This window comes from Condylura cristata, unplaced genomic scaffold (assembly GCF_000260355.1).
Source record: "Condylura cristata isolate star-nosed mole 26May11 unplaced genomic scaffold, ConCri1.0 scaffold00007, whole genome shotgun sequence".
NCBI lineage: Eukaryota > Metazoa > Chordata > Mammalia > Eulipotyphla > Talpidae > Condylura > Condylura cristata.
Genome location: NW_004567108.1, coordinates 17,132,024 through 17,156,206, shown reverse-complemented (window position 1 = coordinate 17,156,206; position 24,183 = coordinate 17,132,024). Strand labels below are relative to the sequence as shown.

Below are 24,183 nucleotides of genomic sequence, written 5' to 3'. Positions count from 1 at the left end.
AAAAAAAAAAGAATGAGACACCAGTGAAGTCTCCTGCTAAGGACACCTGCTAGTGACAACGGCCATGGCAGCCAAGACTTCCTTCCTGGCCACTACCTGTATGTAGCAGGTCTGAAACAGTGGCTCCACGTTCATGTGGCTGTGTGACAAGCCCGCAGGAAGCCACTGTCCTGGTAGCTGCTGCTTATACCCCAGGCAGTTAATTTCTGACCTGTATATGTTTGGTTCAGCCTGCCAGTTGGTTGCAGGATTTCAAGAGGAGCTGGGTAAGGCCCTTCACCTAGTCTCCTCACTCTCCTGATAAATGTACTTGTTCAACATTACACGGCCAGACAGGGCGTGTGTGGGACAAATCCGGGTCTCGGGATTCCAAGCCCAGCAGTCTGTCTTGTTTATTCTTAGAACTGTTTGTTATTCCTTAAAGAGCTGCTATGGAGCAGAGCACGAGGCTCAGAATGCCTTTTCCCTTTTGGGTTGAAAGTTACATGAAATAATCCTGTCTCTGTGATGAGTCACAGAAGCTGACGGGGTTAGCTGCTACACGCTTTGCAGTCCTGGCCATGTGAAAAATGGGACATTCTGTAAGATACCCTGAGCATGGAGCGCTTCTCTGTCTCTGAAGCCTGAGATCAACACACCTGAAGGCAGATGAGGGTTGTGGGGTGGAGCATGGTGCTAAGAACTTACGGGTGATGATGTAGTCCTGGGTGAGAGTCTCGGCTTGCTTTGCCTTCCGCTGGGTTTTAACCACGCATAATTTTGCTCCCCTGAGAAGGTTAAGAGCAAATTATTTTCTTTACTTGGTCTTAGAAACAGAAAGTCTCTGTGAAGAGCATTAGATACTTTCAGGAATAAACTCTGTGTGCACCATCTGGCCAAGCTCTTGACTTTCTAAGGAACAGCAATACATGCAGCCCTTGGTGATAAGGGATTAAACTTATGGGAAAGCAAGTCTGCCAGAAAGTGTTACTACAGCGGTCACTGGGCAACAGAACTCTAGTCGGGGGGGAAAAAAATCTATAGAAGTAACCTCAAGTCTTAAGAACTTAAAGAGGTATTAATAATAATTAACCAACCTTTTTACCCTAAAGTTCACGGGGTTCAAATTTTAGTTTATGTCCTAGATGAAAGCAATCTGGGTGGTCTGCAGCCCAAATGGCATTTGTCTACATCTCAGATCCAAAAGTGCAAGTCTGGAACTGAGTCATCTTGGCACTGCTGCCAAGGGGCTACCGCCCAAGAATGTGAGGGATCGTGCAAAAGTGTGCCGGGAACACGGCACCACTCCTCGGCCCTAGGAGCCCCCTTCAGGAGCAGCAAATACAAATAAGCACATTTCTTAATGATTCCAGAGACAGTGTCTTCTAAATGGGTGCTGGCAAATGGAGTTCATTATTTTCTAAAGCAAAAGAGGCTCCTTCTCATCCTGATTACATTAGCATTTTCAATTTCTTTGTTGAAAAAAGCAAACAAAATCCTAGTCGCTCTTAAATACCATCGCATATAACTTTATTTAATAGGGCAATGGTTCCAGTCCTATTCCAGCAATTTCTACAGAACAACAGGACTGTCTGCTTGTATCTGGGATCAAATTATAATCAATGAATATGCATTAGGAGAGGGTAGGTTTCTTTTCTCCAAAAAGGATATGGGACTTCAAAACAAAAAGATTTTGTGGCAGGTTTCTGCGGGTCCATAGTGAATTTTGCATCTGAATTTTAATACTTAGCCAACCAGGGGCTACTCTAAAGACAGAATTGTATGTTGACAGAGAGAAATAAAACCGTCCTTTCTGGGGGATGGTGATGTCCACTTCTATGACAGAGAAATAACTGAGGGATGAACTGAGACACTAGTGAAGCTTCCAGACCTTTGAAATACATGGGTATGCTTCAGTTTGGCATTTGGCTTGGACAGGAGGCTGACGGGGAAGGTATTTGGGCTGTCTGCTTCTGCTGGCAGAGAACCACTCTGCTAAACATCCAAACCAGTAATTGATAAAAGCCTACACAGAAAGGGAACGGAATGGACTGGCCATTTCCATTTCCTACCAGTGGTTAGCTCACTGCTTTGTTAATCCCTTACATGCACCAAGGCAACTGCCACTGACCAGGGTGGTATGCAGAGTGGGCAGGACTCGCCCCCCTCCCTTCCCCTCAACATTTCAGCTAGAGAACTGTAAATCCTCAGGAAACTTTCACTTTGACTTCTCTCTGATCAAGGACGATATCCAAATCCTCTTTAGAGCACAATATTAAGAGTTTGTGACTTTACTCTGTGCCAGCTGCATTTTCTAAAAGGGTGGATCCCCATCAAAGGGGGAAATAAGTAAAAGCAGGGGTGAAACAAAAACCCCATGCCCCAGTTGTTGTCTTCCATCTAAAACAGGCGATACTTATGAAATACCTCTGACTCTTGTTGGGGTCATAATAGACTTTAGCCAATCCATTTCCAGTTCCCACCATGATCTGGTTCAGTTTTGGATGCCACAGGCAGCGGACGACGCTCTGAAAGGACAAGATACAGCAGTGATCTAAAGAGGCCAAATAAACATGGGGAAAGCCCTGGCTGTACGCTGAGGGCTGGTTTATCACACAGGACACTGTCCCGATGGCCACCTGTGCACGTGGGGCCTTTGCTTCTAAACCTTCAGGTCAGATTCCTGAGATCACCACTTACTACCTATGTGATACCCTGTGAAATAAAAAAAAAAGATTATTTCCTGCCTGACGTCTTTCCTTTCCTGACAGCCTTGTAATCACAAAGTTCGGCTTTCCCAGCTCCACTGCCATGTGAGGCTGGCATCTTGGAATGCCGAACCCACATAATTCAGTCCTGCTTACCACTGAAACAGATTTAGATCTTAGTGCTTCATGCTCTTACACACACAATATGTCCCTCTGGACAGCAGATTGAGGCCAGGTGGTTACTGTTTTTAGTTCACAAAGATCCAAATCTCATAAAGCTTTTTCAGGAACAATACATATTTACAGGCACTGAATCGTATCTCCCTATCTATGAAATAAACCAGCAGGGCAACAGCAGAAGTAAAGCAGAGATACAGAATACAACGACTTGACATTAACCTGAATGAAAAGCTGTTTAAGAGAAGGTTCACTGGAAGTTACCATCCTCTGAATTCATTACTGATGAGGAAGTGGTGCTCTGGAGTCAGAGAGAATCACGAGTTCTCTGTAAGAATTACAACCTGCTTTTAATTTTTGTCTGCAGCAAGAGGGCAGAGGTGTGAGGGACAGCAGTGATAGAATAAAGGGGGGGGGGAGTTGATGCTTAAGTTGGTAGGCAGAACACTGTGTGCTGGGTTGTGCAGAACTCAATGATAAAATAAGAAATGAGTGGAAGCATCAATGTAACGTTTATTAAGAATCTATCCCATAGCAACTGAGGCCCAAAGAAGGAAGTTGTAACTAGGTATCGCCACTTTATAGCTAAAAGCACAATGAAAATCATGGAATTTCTGTCCCCCAAATCTACTCTGGGTTGAATTTCTTTGGTTACTTCTCCCTAATGGTCCCATTTTTTAGGTAAGACAGAATACTTGGGAATTTGGGATAGCTTTTGATAGAAATTTTGGCTCACACCTGACTGGCAAAAAATTATGCATTATAGTTAAATGGCTACACATCTTTCTCCGAGACCCTGAGAAATGAAGGTGGAAAAATAAGAGTCTGAGGAGCTTCTCATTCTTGCCTGATAAATTCTAGATGAGAGCTTCTTAAACTTCGTACCACTTGAAAGGGTTAAGATGATCTACCGGGAAAAAAATCAAATGAGGATGACTGTTTTCCCATCCATGTGGAAAATTAATTTAAAATGCAATTTTACATTTTCTTTTTACTATCTTTCTTAGCTCTATCACCCCTATGTTTCAATGTCTGCTTGTATGTGCTTAAAAATGAGAAAATGTATACAGTAGTGAGTGGATATTAAAAGAAAACTTGAAAATAGTAAATCATTTACAGTTGGGATGGGAGGGGGTGTTGTTTTGCACATATGTTCCTAGAACATCTCTCAATGCAAGCGTAGAAAAGCCACATTTTCTCCTAATAAAACTGCCTGGTTGGTAAGATGGAATTAAGTACATCAGTAGTCCACGGTCTGCAAAGCCCAGCCTGATTTTCAGGTGCTCCACCACTGAGACTAATTTGAGAACCATGTCTAGACTACTGGAAATTTCCAGATGGCCATGGCCAGGTATAGGGAAACATGAGAAGAGTCATAAACATAACTTCATAAACCGCTACCTAGAATAAGTTCATGGGAGCCAGGACTTTTGCTTCAAGGTTTTGCTTCAGTGTCATAACTACCCTGGTGTCCTGTTTCAAACTGCATCCCCAAACTCCCCTTCCCACTTAACTTTTTATCTTTTTTTCATAGAGTATCACCTCTTAACAAAATGTGTAATTTGTTATTTCTGCTTATCACCTGCCTCTCCCACAAGAAAATGTGCTCTACATGGGCACGGATGTTGGTCCGATTTTGTCAGGCAATAGATTTCAAATATCTAAATTAGTGTCTGGTGCTCAATAAGCGTTTGTGAAGGAATGAATTGAGTCACAATTCACTGTTCAATGGACTGCTTTTCTAGATAGAGCTGAAGACAGCATTCAAGTTAAAATCATTACTACCAATGAGGAAATTTTGATTACTCCCAGATCATTATTACATCCTATTATCCTGCAAGTGTGGTAGGGCCAGCTCCTTCCTCATGTGGTCCTAAGAAAAGGGATCTGCATGGACTAGAGCATGAGAAGCTAGTGAGAGGGGCTTTCAGGGGCCTTTAGAAATCCGAGCCACCCACAAGTGGTTCCAGGGCAATATTAAGGCACAGCATTTCTCTTCCTTGGTTCTCTGAGGTCTGGCTAAGCAGTCTAAGATTACGAGTTCTCAAATATTTTTTTCAAGTAAGCAGGGTGCAGAATTGGAGAAGATCCACAACTTAGGCCTGGTGAATTCCAAGACACCCAGCCAAACGGGCAGTTTCCAGGGGCAGCAGGCTACTGTTACTCGCTCCCTGTCCACTGAGGGTGTCAATGTTAGAGTGGTGACTGCCTAGGCCAGCGGACCAACGTGTCTGCTTGCTTTCCAGGTTGTCCAAGCTGTGGGCACATTCCACTACTCCTGTCCTCTTCCTTTATCCTCAAGAGCTCCTAGATACACACACGGCTGCCTGGCATAAACTTTTATGGAGAAACGCACTTACCCTCCTTTTCACAAGGAAGCAGAGAGAAAGCAAGTAAGACCCCTGAACTAAACAGTCACCCCAGAGTTCCATCCACTGTGGAGATGAGTCACTCGATGCAGCCCCTGAGGGCTCGATGAGCAGTCTGACTGAGGCAAAGGCTACTTAAGGCTCTATTACTCTAAGACTGGTTATTAATCAACTACTGCAGGGATTCCAAAACATGGGATGATGAAACAGAATTCAAAGTCAAAGATGGGTGGGCCTTTTTTGTTTATTAATATTTATTGTGTGTGTTTAGCTAACCTTTGTAAACTTTGCAGCTAATGCGGCTCTACACTTTGTCCTGTCAAGGAAATGCATCTTATAGCAGAGAGCTGGCCACCTGCCAAACCAAACAATCCCTGAGACGGCAGCAGGGCTGGGGAGCAGCAGAGTTGCCATGCTGCTAACTTGTCAAACATACATACCGGCTTTACTTAACAACGGGACACGTGCCTGCTAGAAACCCAAAGAGCTATCACGAGACAGATGAGGTATCACTGCTTCGAGTGTACTCACACCATTTATCCAAAACTTCCTTCACCCTCTGTTTTTGAAGAGGTCTGTCTGTGACTGGTGGCCTGATATATCCAGACCTACTGAGCAAAGGATAAAGCGCACATCGGACTCAAAGGGCCAAGAAGAGCATTACGACAAGAGATTCTATGAGATCAAGGAGAGTCTTCATATTCATCAGAATCCAATAGCATAAAAGCACCGAGTGCAATGAGTTAGCTTCTGAAGTTAGTCTGTATGTCTTCATAGACCAATATGTCTGACTGGCAAAGTATTTTATTCTTCTACTAATCTCACCAAAACGGGTGGCTCTGTCAATGACTTTCCCTCATTGCCTAAGCTGAGCTCTATTTTACATAAATTTAGGTTTACTCTTTTAAACCAAAGACTATGTTTATTTTAGCAAAATTCTAATCTGGCAGTGCAGCCAACCACCATCTGCCCCAAGATGACTTAGCAGCAGCCATGAAGAGATGATAGCCAGGGCTGGATGACAAGCAAGATGACAAGGAGTTACAAGACTTTAATTTGCTCAAGAGAGATTATTCTTCTCATAAGGGCATGAGTTGGGGAAAAAAGAAAGCGCTGTGTACAAACAACAGTTTCAAGATTCCAAAATGAGAATTCTGGAATAACCCATTAGCAAACGGAAAAAGACAACAATTCCACACCATTTATTTCTGAGGGTGGTTGTTGTTGCTGAAGTGAAATCGTGGAAGTAAATAAGGACAGCCGGAAGAAATGAATAGAAATGAAAAAAATAAAAAAGGAAATGAATAGAAATGAATTTAAATGTCAGAACATGGTGAAAAGGGAATTGTTGCCTACCTGGATCTTTATATTGTCCAACTTATAAATATAATAATCTCACCCCCACTTCACAGAAGAAGAAAGTGAGGCTATCAGGAGACAGGTAACCTTTCTAGAATTGCGTAATTTGTATACAGAGGAGCTAGGATCAGAAGAATGGATATGGGAGACCTTAAATCATTTCCAAACCCACCTAACTCAGAAGAAATCTTAGCAAGCTTGTATTAAAAAGCAGATGGTATTACTAAAACCAGGAAGGAAAAAGTCCACTACTAACCCAGTTCACAAATGTTGCTATAAAAGAAATCAATGCCTGTGCAACATCTTAGGGGTCTGTAATGCATATATTCAAACACCACCCTTATTCTACTTTACATGCTAAAAGAAGCCCAACATCCTTCATAATTTTATATCTTAAACATGATTATGATGAAATACTATTTCCTGATCCTTCCCAGCTGCTGACCCACACTGTAAATCAAAACTCCATCTGGTTTTTTCATGTTTGGTTTTTGTCATATAATACATGAGTAGATAAGCCAACTTGGGCTTCCTTAGGAGAACAAGCATTTTCAAAATTTTCAAATAAGGAGCTTTACACCTGTGTGTGAAGAAGACTGTCACACAGTTTTGCGCTCTTCTATGGCAGCAGCCTAGGAGTCATGGACACCCTCAGGACTGTCCAGCACATTTGAATGGCCCTGTATGTGCTGATCTCTACAGCTAACTACACAGATCAAGATCTGAACCTAAAACAAAGAAAAAGATGGCAGATGAAAATGGCAAGGTACAGGATAAAGAAATTCCTCAGAGTCCCACAAACCCAGATTTTATTTCACAGAACAGAAAAACTGCTTTAGATGTTAAAATATCAAGACAGGGACATAACAGAATAAAGTGGGAATTCTCTAAGGCTGTGGCCACTTTTTGTCCTGTCTTCCCAAGGCCCTGCTTTTCCCAGAATTGAATTATTTTGCAGCAAGCATGGGCCATGGAGCTTGGCCTCCTCTCTTGAAAAATCAGAAAGTAAACCAGGTGAGAGAGCCTCCGTTTCCAATAAATAAGACTTCTCAACAGCCACCTGATCTCCATGGAGACAACCCTTAAATGGAAAAGAGTGAGGTCAGACATTTTCTCTGCTCTTCTTTCTTCTAAGTGAGGGCACGCTGTTCCTTCCTCCTTCTCCACACTCCTCCAGCCTTTAGGAAGTTCTATCAGAGGACCAGATCTGTATCAATAATTCCCCCTTCTCTGCCCCACATAATTCTCTCTCTGTAAACTAAATAGCAATTCGATGGTAAAAAGAAAACCAGCCTAACACCAGCCACAAACATTTGCCACTGATACAGGTCATGCTTTATGAAAATTGACATCTAATTATCAGGTTAATTCTCATCAAACCTGTGGAAAATGCATTTATGAAAAGCAGTTCATTTACAGCCTATGCTTTAAAATTAAGGTAACTGCTAAAACAGAAAAATCTGGAACCTGGTAGTTGTCCTTGGCAGTAAATGAATCACATCTGTATCTGATAATAAACTTGCCTAAAGAATTTCATCTGAGAAAAATCTCAGAGAAAATGGAAGGTCTCTTGGGTAAGAAAATTAAATACTATTTTCTTCATCTAATTCAAAACATTAAGTGTTAGTTGGGTCCAATTCTGCTAGTTGAGAATGTATGAAGGCAACTGAAGCACACAGAATGATTGAAGGAAGCCTGGTAATTGTTCCTATTAATGACAGGCTGGGAGCAAGAAACAACCTGAGACTGGAATCTGGAACCCATGGGGTGAGTGACACCGAGGTGAGGCCTACAAGGTAAAACCTCCAGATGTCCCACACCACAGCAATCCTCTTAGAAGCAGCCACTTAAGGAGGTGCATTGCCCAAACTCTCAGAACTCCCCACTGGTGGGCACAGGGTTACTGGTGTGCTGAGAACGGGACCCTGTGGGCCTGAGAAGGGTCTGGAGCACAAAGCCTCAGGCAAGTCGTGTCCAGCAAAGAGTAACTTTATCTGTTTACATCACATATCATCATCTATTATGGGGACTAGATTGTGGAAAGTCTGGAAAGCACTACCTAGGGCCATCTCTCTCAACTTAATTGGCACAGGCCTAATTCCCTTTGTTCTGGTTATTGTATCTGTATACAGAGATGGGTCTAAAGATAATAGCTACCAATCTTTTATTTATATGAATAGACAAAGTACAAATGGAAAGAACCATTAAATTCCTAACTGCTAGATAAGAAATATATATATGACCAGATCTTGAAAATCTAATATGTAAAACCAAAGGAAATAAAAGTGAATCCTTAAAGATGCACTACACAGCATATGTAAAATGCTATTTATCTGAATACACCATAAGTAAAGATGTTTTACAAATCATACTTTTATTGAGCCCGTTGGGGCTCTGACAATCCTCCTCATATAAGACATTGCAATATCTATCACTCTAAAAAGGAAAAGGCACTATCCTGGGAGCTATGTTCATTATAGACCTTTCTCCCCCCACACTATATGTAATTGGGAACATTTGGCCAGTGTTCCGATAGAACAGCTGGAAAACTTGTTACCAAGATTATTCATCAAATTCAAGTTGGGAGAGAAAAAACTGTCATAGAAAGATCTTACTGGACATGAAGTCTTCCACGTGGTCTATCAATGGGACATAATAAGGTACAGGCTTAAACAACAGAGAGGTAGTTGTTATTGTATTGTATGTTTACACTTCTATAATGAATAGTGTCATTCTGAACACCTTTAAATACTGACAAAAGGGGATTCTCTTTTCTAATATTTTATAAAGAAGTTTAGGATGTTTAACCCCCAGGGCTGTGTGACCTAGCAGTTAGCCATTCATGACAATCATATCTATGGGAGGACCTATAGATAAGTCTGTGTGCCAACAAAAGCAAACTCTTGTGTAGAGAAGGGGGAAAAGTTTCCATTTAATTGAGAGAAATAGTAGTTGTTTCTCCTGTTTTGAAGGACTACACAGGAGAGCAAATACAAGCAGAAAGCATTTCCTTAACTTATCTATAGCAGAGGGTTATGGGTGTCTTGGGAGTGGGTGAGATGTGGTAATAAATGTTTGAAAAGGTTAGAATCAGCCCTGTCTGGTGGTGCAGTGGGTTAAAGCACAGCACTAAAAAACTAAAGTCACTTCAGCATGAGTTCGATCCCCACCCTGGAGGTGACCCACATGGCACAGCAGACCTCTCCTGGCCCGCCCGCTGCTCCCCTCAGCAGTGTACATTGTCAGTCTGCCACTTCTGCTCCCTACTCTGTCTCTGGTCAATTCTCTTACCACCCCTGCACCTCTGGCCTGTACCCCAGTTCTGTATGCATAAATAAATCTTTTAGAAAAAGAAAGGTTAGAATCTATACTACTGAATGATATCAATGTTGTAACCTCAATAAACATGTTACCTCAATTAAAAACAGTAAGTTAGCACTTAAGTAGAAAAGACATTAAAAAAGAAAAAAACCAAACATTTCCTTAAAACTGCAACACCAAAAAGTTGTAGGTACCTTTAAACATAGCATACATACTAAAAAATAGATAAAGCCTTAAACTGGAAAAGCCCTTTTTTGATCCTCATTCTTTTCCCTTCAAAGACTCAGGAAGCCTAAGGCAGGTTCTTTTTCTCGCTGTAACTCTACAAATGATTCACTGTCAAGTAAATAATCACAGTAAAAGACATCCCTCATTAGGTTGTAAGTCTGGATTGTGACAATAAGCATGGTTTCAAAGAAGAGAATTTTGAAGGGAAATCCAGAAAACTGCACCTGAATCAAAGTATACTGATTAAATAGATATATAAAGAAATTTGTTCTTTTAAGAGAATGGGGATAAGGACAGAATTTGTCTGTACTTAAAGACTTTTGATAAAGTAGAGTGTGAAATTCCAACAAGTAATTTTTATTTCAAAGCAAGTATGTTTTATAAAATAGATTTCCGGAAACAGATCATATTCATTAACAGTGTAAAAAATTTTATTCACTAGAGTTTTAAATTACCAGTATTTTAAGCATCCACTGTAAATTTGTGTTTCCTCCAGTGAACTCAAAACAGTTATTTTTAGTAAGTCTGAAAAGGGATCATCTCAAGTTTTAAAGAAGCAGCCAATTACATAAAATATGTACTTCATTCATCAAATCTAAAAGAAAATAAGACTTATGTTCCAAAATTCCAAATTAATTAGAGAAAATCAAGGCGAAACAAGAGAAGGTGGTTGGGAATAGACTGTTACAGTTAGTACCAGTAAGAACACACTAGAAATACATGCATATACATGTGTGTATGTGTGTATGTATGTATGTATGTATGTATGTATGTATGTGTGTGTATACATAATAATGTATGGCCAAATTAAAATACATTTTCACCAAATACCAACTGTATGCCACATATTGTGCTAAGCACTAGGAATAAAATGCCTTTTACCCACAAGGCATAGAGGAAACCTTCAATCTACTCACTGGAGAGTCTAGAAAAGGCTGAAAAGAGAGTACCCAAGATAATGTAAGTTTTGAGTAAATGTGACCCAGAAAGAAATATTTAAAGAAAAAAATTAAGTTTGGTTCACTGAGACAAGAGAAGGCCGAACAATAACTTTATAATCTTCAAGGAAACAGAGGATGTTGACCAGCTGTTCTCCAGCACCATAAAGGCTCAAGTAAAGGATGTGGCTCTAAGCATGAGAATGTGAAGCTAAAAGTAGAGAGAAAAAAAAGGCCTCCTGGTAAGGGATATCATAAACAGGAATGAACTCCCTAAGGAGTCATAAAACCTTCTGCAGAAAGTGAGTCTCATTTTCATGTAGGAGATTAGCCTAGTTCCCAGGTAGCCAGGAGATGGACTGTGGAAGGTAACACTGAGAGTGGGGCGTGCTGATGCCAGAGGGTGCTAATTAAGCAAAACCCAGTGGCTCTGCCTCTGGTGTAGGGACTCAAGGGGACTCGCCACCATAGCAAGAGAGGTGACTCCCTGTAGGCAGCAACACCACGTATTACCCACAGCAGGCATGTCTCTGCCAGGTGCTTCTAAGATAGAAGCATCCTCCTAAGTGCAACTTATACTATTTCATTTTGTGATTACCATCATGACTATCATTTTTAAATCTTAAAAACCTCTCCTCCTGGATAACAAAGACAGACATTCACTTAGTCTGTCTCTCTGAAAGCAGCTGTAACATGTGGGCAGAAGGTATGCTACACCTATTGGAAGACTGAAAGTAAATGGTCGTAGGTGTACTGGGATATTAAACCAGAAGTCTAAGTTATCTCTGAAGCAGAAGTACATTTAATCATCATTTTTTCAATCTAGTATTCTACCACACAAAAATAAATAAATAAATAGATAGATAGATAGATGAATAAGTCTTGACATTCTGAGGTTTTCTTATTTTTGTTAAATAATAAATGGGGGCTGCGTAATCTAGGTTACTACTCTCAGAATGGGGGCAGGAGAACAAGTAGTAGAACGAAAACTAAGAGAAACCTTGTGTTTTTTGCTAACTTCTTTGTTATTGAAGTTAATCAAATAATATTTAGATAATCACAGTCAATTTTTTCTACCCTAAAAGGCTTTACAATTGTCTTTCTTATGCTGGGATTCTCAATCCACTCTGAAATGTGTAAAGCAGTCTAGCTGAAAACACCAAGACAATTTCCCTTCCCTTCAGCCATCACAAGGGAGATCATCTGTGCTAGATGCTATAGCAAGGTCTTAGTTTTTATTCTTGCTCCTCCTCATTTTGTTCAATCAGTACTTATGGAAACAGAGGTCCCTCACCAAAGTACTTAAACAAACCAAAAGAGAAGTCAAGCTTAGGTGTGAAACTTCTGGCTATTTTCCTTTCCTTGCTTTTTCTCCTTACCCAACAGAATGAGTGCTATCTGATCTAAATGCTTATTAAAAGCAACAGACATAAAGAGGTCAAGATATTAAATAAACCAGGTCAAAACAACTTTATTTTATTCTTCTTGGGTTAAAGTGTATAAATGGTAATAGGCTAGCACAACTGCATAAACAATGTTCCTTGATTTATATTAGTTAAAAAGGACATTCTATTAGTCATTCTGCAACAAATCACAGTTTCTAAGCTAATAATAGATTACAGTGTTATTTCAGAGCATTTCCCAAAATAACTAGAACTTTAGAAGGTTGAAAAACCTTCTACTTCTTCTAATCATAATTATTTTTATCTTCTAATCACAATTATTTTCAATAAATTGATACATCATCTTCAAATTATATTTTACCTATTCTTCTCTACTCTGCTTTTATCACATAAAATAGAATAGTAGAAGACTGCTGTGCAATATATTAAAACCCTAGGATTCCATCCTATACAACAGTAAAAGTAGATTTATAAATTCAAGGTTCATATTATATTCTGGAATATACCTCAGAACACAGGCCAAACACACCACTCCTATCACAAAGATTTAGTTACTGAATAAAAAAATTAGACAACAATTACATTAGGTGATAAACAGAATGTGTATGTTTAACCTGAGGAAGCAACAGAACTACAAAGGAAACATCTCAAAACACTCTTAGCAGGATTGTAAGATATGTGCAAACATCACTCAGTAAAGACACTACATGTTAAAGAAACGAGACTTGTCATCTAGTGAAGAGAGTGAAGTTCTACACTAAAAGGAGATGGAAAAATCTGAGAATGCAGAGTGGAATCACAAGTTAATTTTTAGTTTGTTTCAAAACTAAACTTGAAAAATGAAACTGTTACATTTTTAATCTACTTATTGTTAAGATTGTAGGGCAGTTTTAGTTATTAAGAAACTAACTGTATAGACTTAACAATATTGGGCTCAGCATTCTAGAACATACTCTCTAAGAGGTTATGTAACTTTAGAAGTGGGTGTGGGAAGAATACAATCAATCACACTTTATGAAGTAAATTACTACATCTAGGATAAACCTAATCAAGTAAGTATGCTCCTAAATGTTAAAACGTTAAGAAAATAAAGCACTGCCTTCTATGTAAATTAAGACACAACAGTACATATGTAACTATAGCAGAGCATGGTATTTCCCAAAGAAAAGACTCTTCTAACTTTTAATGACAAAAATCAATAAAATGAAAGTTGTTTTTTGGTCCTCTAGCCAAGTATTCTTTATCCAAAGAATGCATTTGTTTTCTCACATTTATAAGTCTTAAAACTTGAGAAAATAGGTCAAAGCGGCAATTTAAAGTCCCTTTAACATAAACAGAAAATGATACTGCCTGATAGTAACAGAAAGTAGAAACAAACAATCCTAAATCAGTTCTTCAAAAGTCTGCTTTAAAGTGCCTGGTTTCTCTCTTTATCTATTAAAATGAATCTCAAAAATCTGTCTTCTGACTATTCTTACACAACTCAGTGTGTAGTATTTCCTATTTACTTAACGATTCCTCCCTTTGTCAAGTTTTCTTCATTTGCTTGTCCCTGAAATGCTCGGGTCTCCTAGGGTTCATCTCTTCTAATCTTTGTACCTTTAATCAGACTAATTGGCACGCACCATTGCAGCTATCAACTATGGTCCCCTCAGAACTGTGCCTTCTTTCTCTTAAGCATTAAATTCATCTACACATGTGCCTACTGAGTTTCTCCAACCAAGAGGTTCCACAAGTATTTTAAGCTTAACCGAGCAACAACAGCACTCACATTTCTTCTCAAACCTGTGTTATTCGTTCCTTTCTTTCTTTTTAAAATCTTGAATGCAGAGACCCAGTCTGTCAAGTTAAACACCTCAATCTTCAAGTACAAACAAATACCAAATCTTCTCAATCTAACTTCCACATTTCAGTAAGAATTAACTGTCCTAAAACTTAAATATGCTGTCATTTGTTTGCTTCATATATAATATGTTCTATATGTACGTATAGCATACAACATATATTGTATAAAATATACATATATTGTGCATGTTGTATATGTATCTATAACATATACACAAATATATATACTCGTGCATGTGCGTGTGCATGCGTGCGTGCGCGTGTGTGTGTGTGTGTGTGTAAAAGCCAAAAGATAGACTACAGAAAGTCACCTTCTTATTATGGTGTACAAAGTCAACTTACCTTTCTGTGTCTAGACTTCCTCACTTGTGCACACCCAACAGCCACACTTGTACTCTACAATAGGCATTACTTGTACTTCCTATATAAACCTTTCACACATTCAATAAAATAAATTTGACAAGTACATAGCAGGTAATATTTTAAGCACGGAGAATATGCTGTAAACAAAACAAAGTTTCTGCCCTCCTGGGGCTTATATCCTAGTGGAAAATACAGACACAAACATTTAATAGGTGAGGCAGTTGTAAGTGCTTCAGAAAAATGGATTTAGCTAGAAAAGCAACTCAGCAACACAACAAGCAGCATGTTACAAAAAAAAAAAACCAGAAATCCAGCAAGTCTTTGAAAGTACAATCATAACTTCTACATCCCTTTATATATTTACATCTTAACTTAAATGACAGCTTAAAGGCACAACACCATGAGTGATACCAAACTGTACAATCACTGAGAGGCATAACAGAACACAGGATACTTCTGGAACAACCAATTATAATAATTTAATTTCTGAAATTAAAGTTGATGGAGTCAAGAGTGTCTTTTCTTGAATCTAGTGTTTTAGTTGGCTCCTGGGATCCACCCAACAAAAGCATTATTAGTACTGGCACATTTCAAATTATGTCATGAGGTTAGAATCTATAAAACTTAAGTATACAGCTAGAAATTAGTCTCATTGTTATTTCATTGTCTCTAGCTAACTACACCATGGTTTCAAACTTAGGGCCTACACATTAAGATAGCAATGCCGTTCTAGAACACTGAGACAGGAGCTTTTTACTGGTGGTTTAAAAGACTTGTTCAATTGTCTGAATCATTTATGTGTACACCTCTCACTGGTTTAAAAAGCTGAAACTAGACAAACCTACATCAGAACACTGTTTAAGGTATAGGATTTTACTAAAGGACTTGAAAATGAGCCAAAGAAAACTTCACAGGCATTATTTGGCTGTTCATACTCTGAGAATTACAATGATTTATCTTATCATCTAAATAATAACACATACTTTAAAGTTCTTTAAGGGAATTCACATATTCCTCCAGGATTTTCATTAGTATTATTTTATACATCACTATACATCATTAGTCTCAGGACATGAGTGAAGGAATGAATGAATGCTGGTATTTAAGTATTTGTATAAATCTGCAAAGAAAACTAAAGGGTATTTTTAGGTATAAAAGCTTATTCTGAAAAATCAACTTCCAAATAACTAAACAGAAATTTAGCTGTCTACCTTAGTGACAACTTTCCCAAGCAGAATTCCGTCAAAGTTTTTAAGGTTTGGGAAACAATGATACACTTCACCACTTTCTCAGAATAACTTTTCAATTCTGCCCACGATTCCCCAATCCTCACAAAAACGCACATGTGCCCCATAAAACAACCAGTGTCTGCTCTCCTCATATTGGTAGGCAGAGGGGAAACATTCCAGGCCCAGCTGAAATTCTATCATGTCCGAAATAGTGTGACTGGGCGGAGAACAGCTAGCATAGTCCATCTGTGGCATGCTAACAGTTCCTGTGCTGGAGAGCAAAGGAGCTACCACTACAGTGTATAGGCCAGGGCTAATATGTATTATAAAACCCAACTAAAAGATGGCTAGGAGGCTAACTGCACGGGGAGGAGGTGAACACATACCGCATCTGTGATGTCTATTTCATACACCCGCTGGAACGTCCTGCGCTCAAAGAAAACAAGCTTGCCGCTGCCACATCCCCTCTGGACAGATGTCCCGGTGACTATGAGTTTATCATCCGGACTGAAGCAGCAGTCAGTCCTACGGACAGGAAGAATTTATAGGTTATAGGTCTGAGCTACAGTCCCATGATGGTGCAACAGTAATGGGTCTCATACAATACAACGTCATTATCATAAGAGGTAACTCTTACATACAGCTTCCAGTAAGTCAAACACTTATATTGATTCTTTAATTTTTAATATTATTGCTCCTATTTGACTGACCAGGAGGCTGAGGCAGATAGAGAGGTTACATAAATCTTGTCCAAGATCACAAAGGTAAATGGTGCCACTGGCTTCAAACATAGGCAGTCTCATTCCAGAAACTGTGCATTGAACTTCCACACATTCTGTTAAATGTAAAGAGAGTGTGGGGGAAACTCAAAATAGACACTGATAGTGTCTACGAACAAGAAGACATTACATGATTAATAAATACCTAAGTAGTTATTATTCTGGCCAGTTTGGAACTACCTTTTTCTACCACCACTACCACTATCCCCAAATAAACTGAGTAGTGTCAAGCCAAGCACCATGAAATGAGCAGGCTGCACTGTTGGCACCTACTTGGTGGCTATGGCTCAACTGCCCTTTTACTAGATGTATGTGAATGATCCCAAGAAGCTTTAGAGAGAACATTTCCTGTAGCAACTCTAGCTCAAACAATTCTCTTTAACTATAAAGCCATAATGGTTTGTCCATTTATTTATTTATTTTAAGATTTACTTATGTACGCATACAGAACTCAGGTACAGGCTAGAGGTGCAGGGGGAGGTGAGAGGCTTCACCAGAGACAGAGTGGGGAGCAGAACAGGCCGATTAATGAAGTACACTGCTGAGGGGAGCAACAGGCGTGTCAGGAGAGGTCTGCCACACCATGGGTGTCACCTCCAGGGCAGGGATCGAACTTGCCCTGAAGCTGCTGCAGCCAGCTTGCAATGCTGCATCCTAACCTGGTGCACCACCAGAGAGCCCCATTTATGTAATATTAAAAGAGCAATTCAATCCCTTAAAATATGTTCATTATCTCATGACATACAATGTGTGCAAACACACCAAATTTGCATCTATATCACACACACCCAAACACAAGTCATTTTGGCCTCAAAACATCTTTTAATAATCTGAAGAACGTGCAAAATGAAAAAAAATGTATTTTTCACAAAACATTTCATTCACTCTTCAAGTCCCTTTCCTAGAAGATCTAAAATATTAACGTTAAGTGAAGAAATTTATTTTCCATTTTCTATGCATATCAAATATCAAAAACCTGTTACTTACATTGGGAACAAGGTGGGAAGACCAGAGGCTGAAAAAAGTGGCTTATTAAACTGTCGGATGTCCCATAATTTTAATGTATCATCACCTGATAGGAAAATGGAAAAGAAAAAAAAAAGGACATGAATTGTACGAAAGGTAGTTTCAAGTTTAAAGTTTGCTAAATAGTGTAAGGGTAGAGGGAGGAGAGTTGGGGGAAGCAGGTGCATATACCATGTTTTACTTTCTTAACTATTCAGGGACCTTGAAGGTAGCAGTTGCAAGAACAGAAAACTATGAGAATGAATCAGTCTTCCAGAAACTACTTTCTAGATTGATGTAGCATCTGTAGGCTAGAAAGAGCCCTGGAGAATCTCCTTTAACAAGTGATTTTAGAGCAGATGGTAAATTCCCTGTAGTATCTTTAAGCATAAACTGACTTCTTCAGAAGATATTAATTTAACAACTGCCAGGACTGAAAATAGTTCAATTCACAATGGATCCTTATTCTCACTAGTATGTCAATGAAGTTATCCATTACCATTAATGAGCATGAGTCATGTAACTCCCTTCCCTCCAATGTAACTCTACCTGTGGCTATCATTCTTCACTTTGCTGGGGAATACAGCTTTTTCAAGTGATTTAAACTATAATGAATATTCTTTTAAGAATCATTTATTAAAAATATTTCCATAGGGCTACTAACTAATTCCTGATCATAATGAAAGTCAAAATCCACAAAAGTAACATCTTTGCTGCTCTTTCTACCCATGCCTGCAGCTGAGAACTGCCTCCAACCCGAGGGTCTAATAAGGAATCGGTATCAGGTACACGTGAAATGGGTGGAGAGTTCAATAAAAATCCCTATTCTCTCCCCCAGCTACCCGTCTTCTGAAATGCAACTTTGGCAGGTGCAGTCACCCACAAATAGCTGGACTGGAGACCCGCTTATCCTGAGAGAACTTTGTAAGATTTACCTTTTTGCTTTAGTTTTAAAAAGGGTTATATTTCCTCACAGTTCTCAAAAAATAAAGACATTAGTCTGCATCAAACAAGTTTAGCCAACCCGGCAGATTCCAGAGCCCACAGAGCACCTTACAAACACCCCCTTGGGGACTCGGGTGAATATACTTCCGTCTCCTATAGTCCATCCAGATAGAAAAATGACTGAACAAAGTATGGTTGTTGTGTTGCCCAATTAAATTACCCAATAACTAGTCTAGAATGAAAGGAGAAAGTAAGAATTACCATCAAAATGGCTTTAACTGAAGCGGACAGTCCTGTGATTTTAGGAATTATCAGCTGAGGGGTGGCTGGCCTATCTATGTTAGAATCCTCTGGGGAGAATTTTCAAATGTCCTTTTGCCCCCTCCTCTCTCCCCATTCTGCCTCAGATATATTGGTCCTTCACTCCCAGGCACGGGAAGGAATATTGGAATTCTAAGTGGAATGTTTTATCACTTGAAAAAACCTTCCCAAGGGATTCACTCTTGGAGTAGGAACCAATGTTTCTTAGTAAAGAACACATGGTCCTAATGAAGAGTCATTTTAGGATTCAAGTTGTGTGTTAGAATTGAGGAACCAAAATATTCACTTAGTACATACATCCACCTTTGCCTTGTATACAATCTAGTGTTGCTAGATTCATTTGGTCTACACAGGAAAGACTTAGCTCCTGTATGTGATATTTAAGGTTATCTTAACATGGCTCTAACCTACTTCCCCTGTTTGTTCTTTTCTCTCCCCACAAATGGACCTACTAGAAGACAGTCATGGCCCATACTTTCCCATAATGTTTTGCTCATAGCTGCCCTCACTATTCTCATTTCCTTCTATTAGACATAGTTCATCCACAAGAGAAAGATTCAGCAAAAAAAATAGGAACAATCTATATTTAACCATGGTATGCAAACTTACATATGACCATAGAGAATTCTGCAGTCTTACAAAACATAATGAGATTTACTAAGACCAGAATATTCGTTTTACCTAGTAACATTTATTTACATGTTTAATATGTGTTAATTAACACTGTATGTGGTACGGCTCGTCACCACTCTACACTCACCACCAAGGCTGAGTGTGACATTTATTAGAGACCATTTTATTTACAGAAGCACATCAGTTTTTGACTTACCTCCACGAGAGGCAAGCACACTACCATCATAGGAGAAAGTTACACAAGAAGTGTCAGTGCCCGGATCATGAGCCTGTTTGTAGTGGAATTTAGGATGAACCTGTTTACAAATGGAAGCAAAATATCAACATCTAAATTCAGATAAGAACACTTCACATTATCATTAAGAAAATGACATGCAGCTATTAAGTATTAATTTCACCTGATTTTTTTTTCTGAAAAAAAATTCAAGAGATTTTTAAAAACATTCATTTGCTTTAATAAGCAGAAAGGTGATAAAGTAGCAAACACTCATCAGACTGCCTTGGTAAGCACTGACCAGCACAAGCTGACCACATCACAGAGTTGCTCTTATTATATGTCTAGACTTGCTGAGACCATTTCCTATAGCTATATGAAAGAGTAAATAAATGAACTTATTAGTTTATTATAAAATGTTATCATATTCCTCATCATGCAGATGATTGTAGGTCTTTAATGCTATTGTTGATAACAGTCAGTCCTATATAGTACTTCTATATTTAAGACACCGCATCCTTTACTAACTTGCTTATTTAATTCTATCATTGTACACATTGGGTTCTAATGTGGGTTCTTTGTTCTTTTTTTTTTTTTAAGATTTATTTATTTATGCATACAAGAGATGGGGTATAGGCCAGAGGTGTGGAGGTGAGAGGATTCACCAGAGACAGAGTGGGAAGCAGAACAGGCAGATCTACTGAAACACACTGTTGAGGGGAGCAGCAGACGAGACAGGAGAGGTCTGCTGTGCCCTGTGTGTCAGCTCCCTGACCTGAGACCTAACTCATGCCGCAGTGGCAATAGATAGCTTCATAGTGCTGAGCTGCTAGTAAGTGGTAAAGCTGTATGGGAGTTTCTAGTAATTTCAGATATTGGGCAACTATCATCACAATCAATTTTAGAACATTCCCATCACTCCCCAAAAAAACTCCAAACATATTAACTACAAATCACACTACAGTCACCTCTGACTGCTGAGCCAAAGCACTAGCATAGTTTCTGTATACTTGCCTATCCAAATGTTTCGTATAAAAGAGAAAATGCAGTATGTTATATCTTTGTGACTAGCTTCTTTCACTTAGCACGTTGTTGGGGTTCCTCTGTGTGTAGGTTATATCTTTACTTCACTTATTTTTATTGCCAAACAAAACACTCCATGACATGAATATGTCACTAGCTGATGCCTGCTTAACACCCCTGTCTTTCCTCTCATTCATGAGCATGATGCTCTCTGCCTCTTTCCAGACTTCCCGGCTCCCTGCCCAGTTCTACTTACATTCCTTTCCCCTGTAAATTTCGCCATGTTTAATCCTGTCGTGGTAGCTGCTTCCCAGAAGACCCAAACTAACAAGTGGAAGCAGTGATGAGACAACAAAGGTGGAAAGATAAAAATCTGGAACTGCCTTACTCACTGACTGGTAGGTAAACAGGATGTCGTCCTAAGTGGAATATGGGGTACAGATACACCCTAGTACTTGGTAGTGATCCAAATGCTGGAGGTGACCTGAGAAAATGTCCTGATGCAAGGAAATGTCCCTGTAAGTGTGGTGTTTCAGGCATTTAAAGGATGTGGGAGGAACAATGCCTACAAGGACAATGGTGGCAGCTGGTCTGCTATGTCATCATGATACCCAGCAGAGGGGTAATTAGACACTATGACCCAAACAGTTAAAGGCTGTGGAAGAGCTGGAGGGCCAGAACAGTAGCCTTCAAAAAGGCCTCATCTCCTGCAGTGGAAGAACAGGTACAGCTGAGTAACAAAAAGTGATCTGCACGGTTAACTCACAGAGCTCCAGAGACATTTAAATATTCGGCCAAGGTGGGTCTTTTATTTTAAAGTCAAGGCTCTATTAGGAAAAATTTGAAACAATAAGCCAGGATATTGGATAGATGCCCACAGGATTCTGGGTCTTCAGACTCCTTGGAGCCCTCACAGCTTGCAACTGGATTGTCTCTAGAGCTTCCTCTGTGCTGTAAGATGCTGCAACTGCCCCTTTCACAAGCAACAGGTACTTTCTCTGCCACCTGCTCCAGCTCCTCTTCTGGCTGCGAGGCCAGCCACGAGGATGACATTACTCAGATGGAGAAGTGATTGGACCTAATAAGGAAGGGAAACCAATATACACCAAATTAAATGCAAGAATTAGCTGGTAGCTACTTAAGTTCCCTGGGTTGGATTTTGAGGGTGTTTGATCAAGGAGGCTTCGCTGTAAAAGTAGACAGGCAGTTTTTATTGATATGGGGTACACTCTAGTCCAGGGAATCAGGCAATCTTGCTGCTATGGTGCCTAGGAAAGCGATGGCCAAAGTAAATAAAACAGCACATTTCGCCTAGCAGATGGCAGAGAAAATGAAGATATAGGCACACTGAAATGAAGGTACTCTGTCAAGCCAAAAACCAGAGTATTATTATCCATGGGAGCCCCCAGAGGAAGTGCCATCCACGGAGGTCATCAGAAACACAGAGAGTGAGGGAGCTGGCATCATCTGCAGGCTCAGTGCATCTGTCTTGCGCTGCCAGGGCAAATGTCACAGAGCTACCTCATTGAACAGGGAAGGTGGGGGCCGAGTAATAAAAGCGGGGTCCCAGTGCTTACTTGCTAGTAGCTAAAAGGCTGCAGTTACTATGATGGCCAGCAAGATCACAGAACAGCCAAGGGGTTTTGATGCAGAGGGTATTATGACGCTAACAGACAGAACATGGCGTCCATGAGGCAGATAGCTGGGGAACCAATAAAGATGCTGCTTAATATCAATAGTTACAAAGAGAGACAAATGGAGGTGCACTCCAAAAAAAGTCACGCTTTCTTGCTCTGCTCTGAGCCTATTTCAGATCAGAAGCCTAATGACTGTAGAAACAGCCAGATTTCTAAGAGGAAGGCCTTACGACTTAGTGGAGCAAGACCACCAGTCCCTCCACCAAGAAATTTTCAAGTACAGACCTGAATTAAATAGTAGTCTTAATTGTAGCCACTGTGCTGAATGAGATATCATACTTAGAGGTTAATAAAGTTTTGGTGTGGGGCCCTCCCAGGTGGTGCAGCAGATTAAAACATAGCACTAAGAAGCTAAAGCCACTTCAGCATGAGTTCGATTCCCACCCCGGAGGTGACCCACATGGCGTGGCAGACCTCTCCTGACCCACCCGCTGCTCCCCTCAGCAGTGTACTTCTTCAGTCGGCCTGTTCTGCTCCCCACTGTGTCTCTGGTGAGTCCTCTCACTGCCCCCACACCTCTGGCCTGCACCCCAGTTCTGTATGCATAAAAAAATTAAAAATAAACCCTTAGTGTGATTTTGGCTCAAGAACTGCTACTGATCTGGCCAAAGCTTTCTTAAAACTGTGCTGCTGCCAGTGGGTCTTCCTTAGCCAACCCCCTTCTTCCCCTCTGTCCTTCAGAGTGGTCAGACCTGCTTTGGCATATGTTATTCTCAGCCTACTTGCCCTCCATCCACTTTTTTCCTTTTGTGAAATGTCGGCAATCAATCTCTTACACGTCCAGTGCTGCCCAAGCGTCTGCTTTTCAGAGGACTTTAGCAAACAAGACATAAGCAGAAAATTATAAAGCCACGAGCATTGAGACAGGCTTTTTTGTGGCTCTTTCACCCTGCCACCATGTGGAAAAACATGCGCTAGCTTCCTGGACAGTGAGGCATGGGCCCGACCATACCCATAATGCCAGGTAACATCTAGCCACCTGTCAGACAAGTGAGGGAGGCCATGCAGCCCTAGTCCTAGACCACAGAGCCCCAGCTGCGCTGTTAGTCAATGCAGATGCATTAGAATCCAGTAGAAACCAGCCACGTCAGTCCAGACCAGGAAAACTGCCACCTGACAGGATTGGGAGAAATAGCTGCAGCTTTATGCTACTAAGTTCTAGGGCAGCTTTTTATGCACTACTTATAAAGAATATATATATAACACAACATATAAAGAATATGAAAAGTCTTTGGCAGATACTAAATATTACATGCATCATTATTGTCAGTCAGAGGACACTATGGAAACATTAGTATCAATTTTTTAAGAAGAAGGCTGACTCTCCCCTACCTTAACATTTGACAAAATCATTTCCACCACAATCTAATCCTTGCAGTTCCACAATTAAAATTCATTCAGTTTTGTTTGGAGGTTCCTCAAACTGCTAACATGGATCTTCCCTACAACCCAGCAATCCCACTCCTGGGTATCTACCCAAAAGACACAGAAACACTGATTCAAAAAGATAACTGCACCCCCATGTTTATTGCTGCTTTATTCACAATTGGAAAGACATGGAAACAGCCCAAATGCCCAAAAGTGGATGCCTGGATTAAAAAGATGTGGTACATATACACAATGGAATATTACTCAGCAACCAAAAAA

General features: G+C 40.0%; 1 protein-coding gene across 1 annotated transcript in view; it reads right to left on the bottom strand.

Annotated features, from left to right (window-relative positions):
- WDR70 (WD repeat domain 70) overlaps positions 1 to 24,183 on the bottom strand; it is a 186,890-nt gene that overhangs the window by 15,559 nt on the left and 147,148 nt on the right. Inside the window, exons 11-15 of the mRNA XM_004678100.2 lie at positions 19,799 to 19,898; positions 17,686 to 17,770; positions 16,306 to 16,444; positions 2,407 to 2,507; positions 688 to 767 (exon numbers count right to left, since the gene is read on the bottom strand). Of these exons, the coding sequence (XP_004678157.1) occupies positions 688 to 767; positions 2,407 to 2,507; positions 16,306 to 16,444; positions 17,686 to 17,770; positions 19,799 to 19,898 (505 nt within the window). The remainder of the gene's footprint in view (positions 1 to 687; positions 768 to 2,406; positions 2,508 to 16,305; positions 16,445 to 17,685; positions 17,771 to 19,798; positions 19,899 to 24,183) is intronic.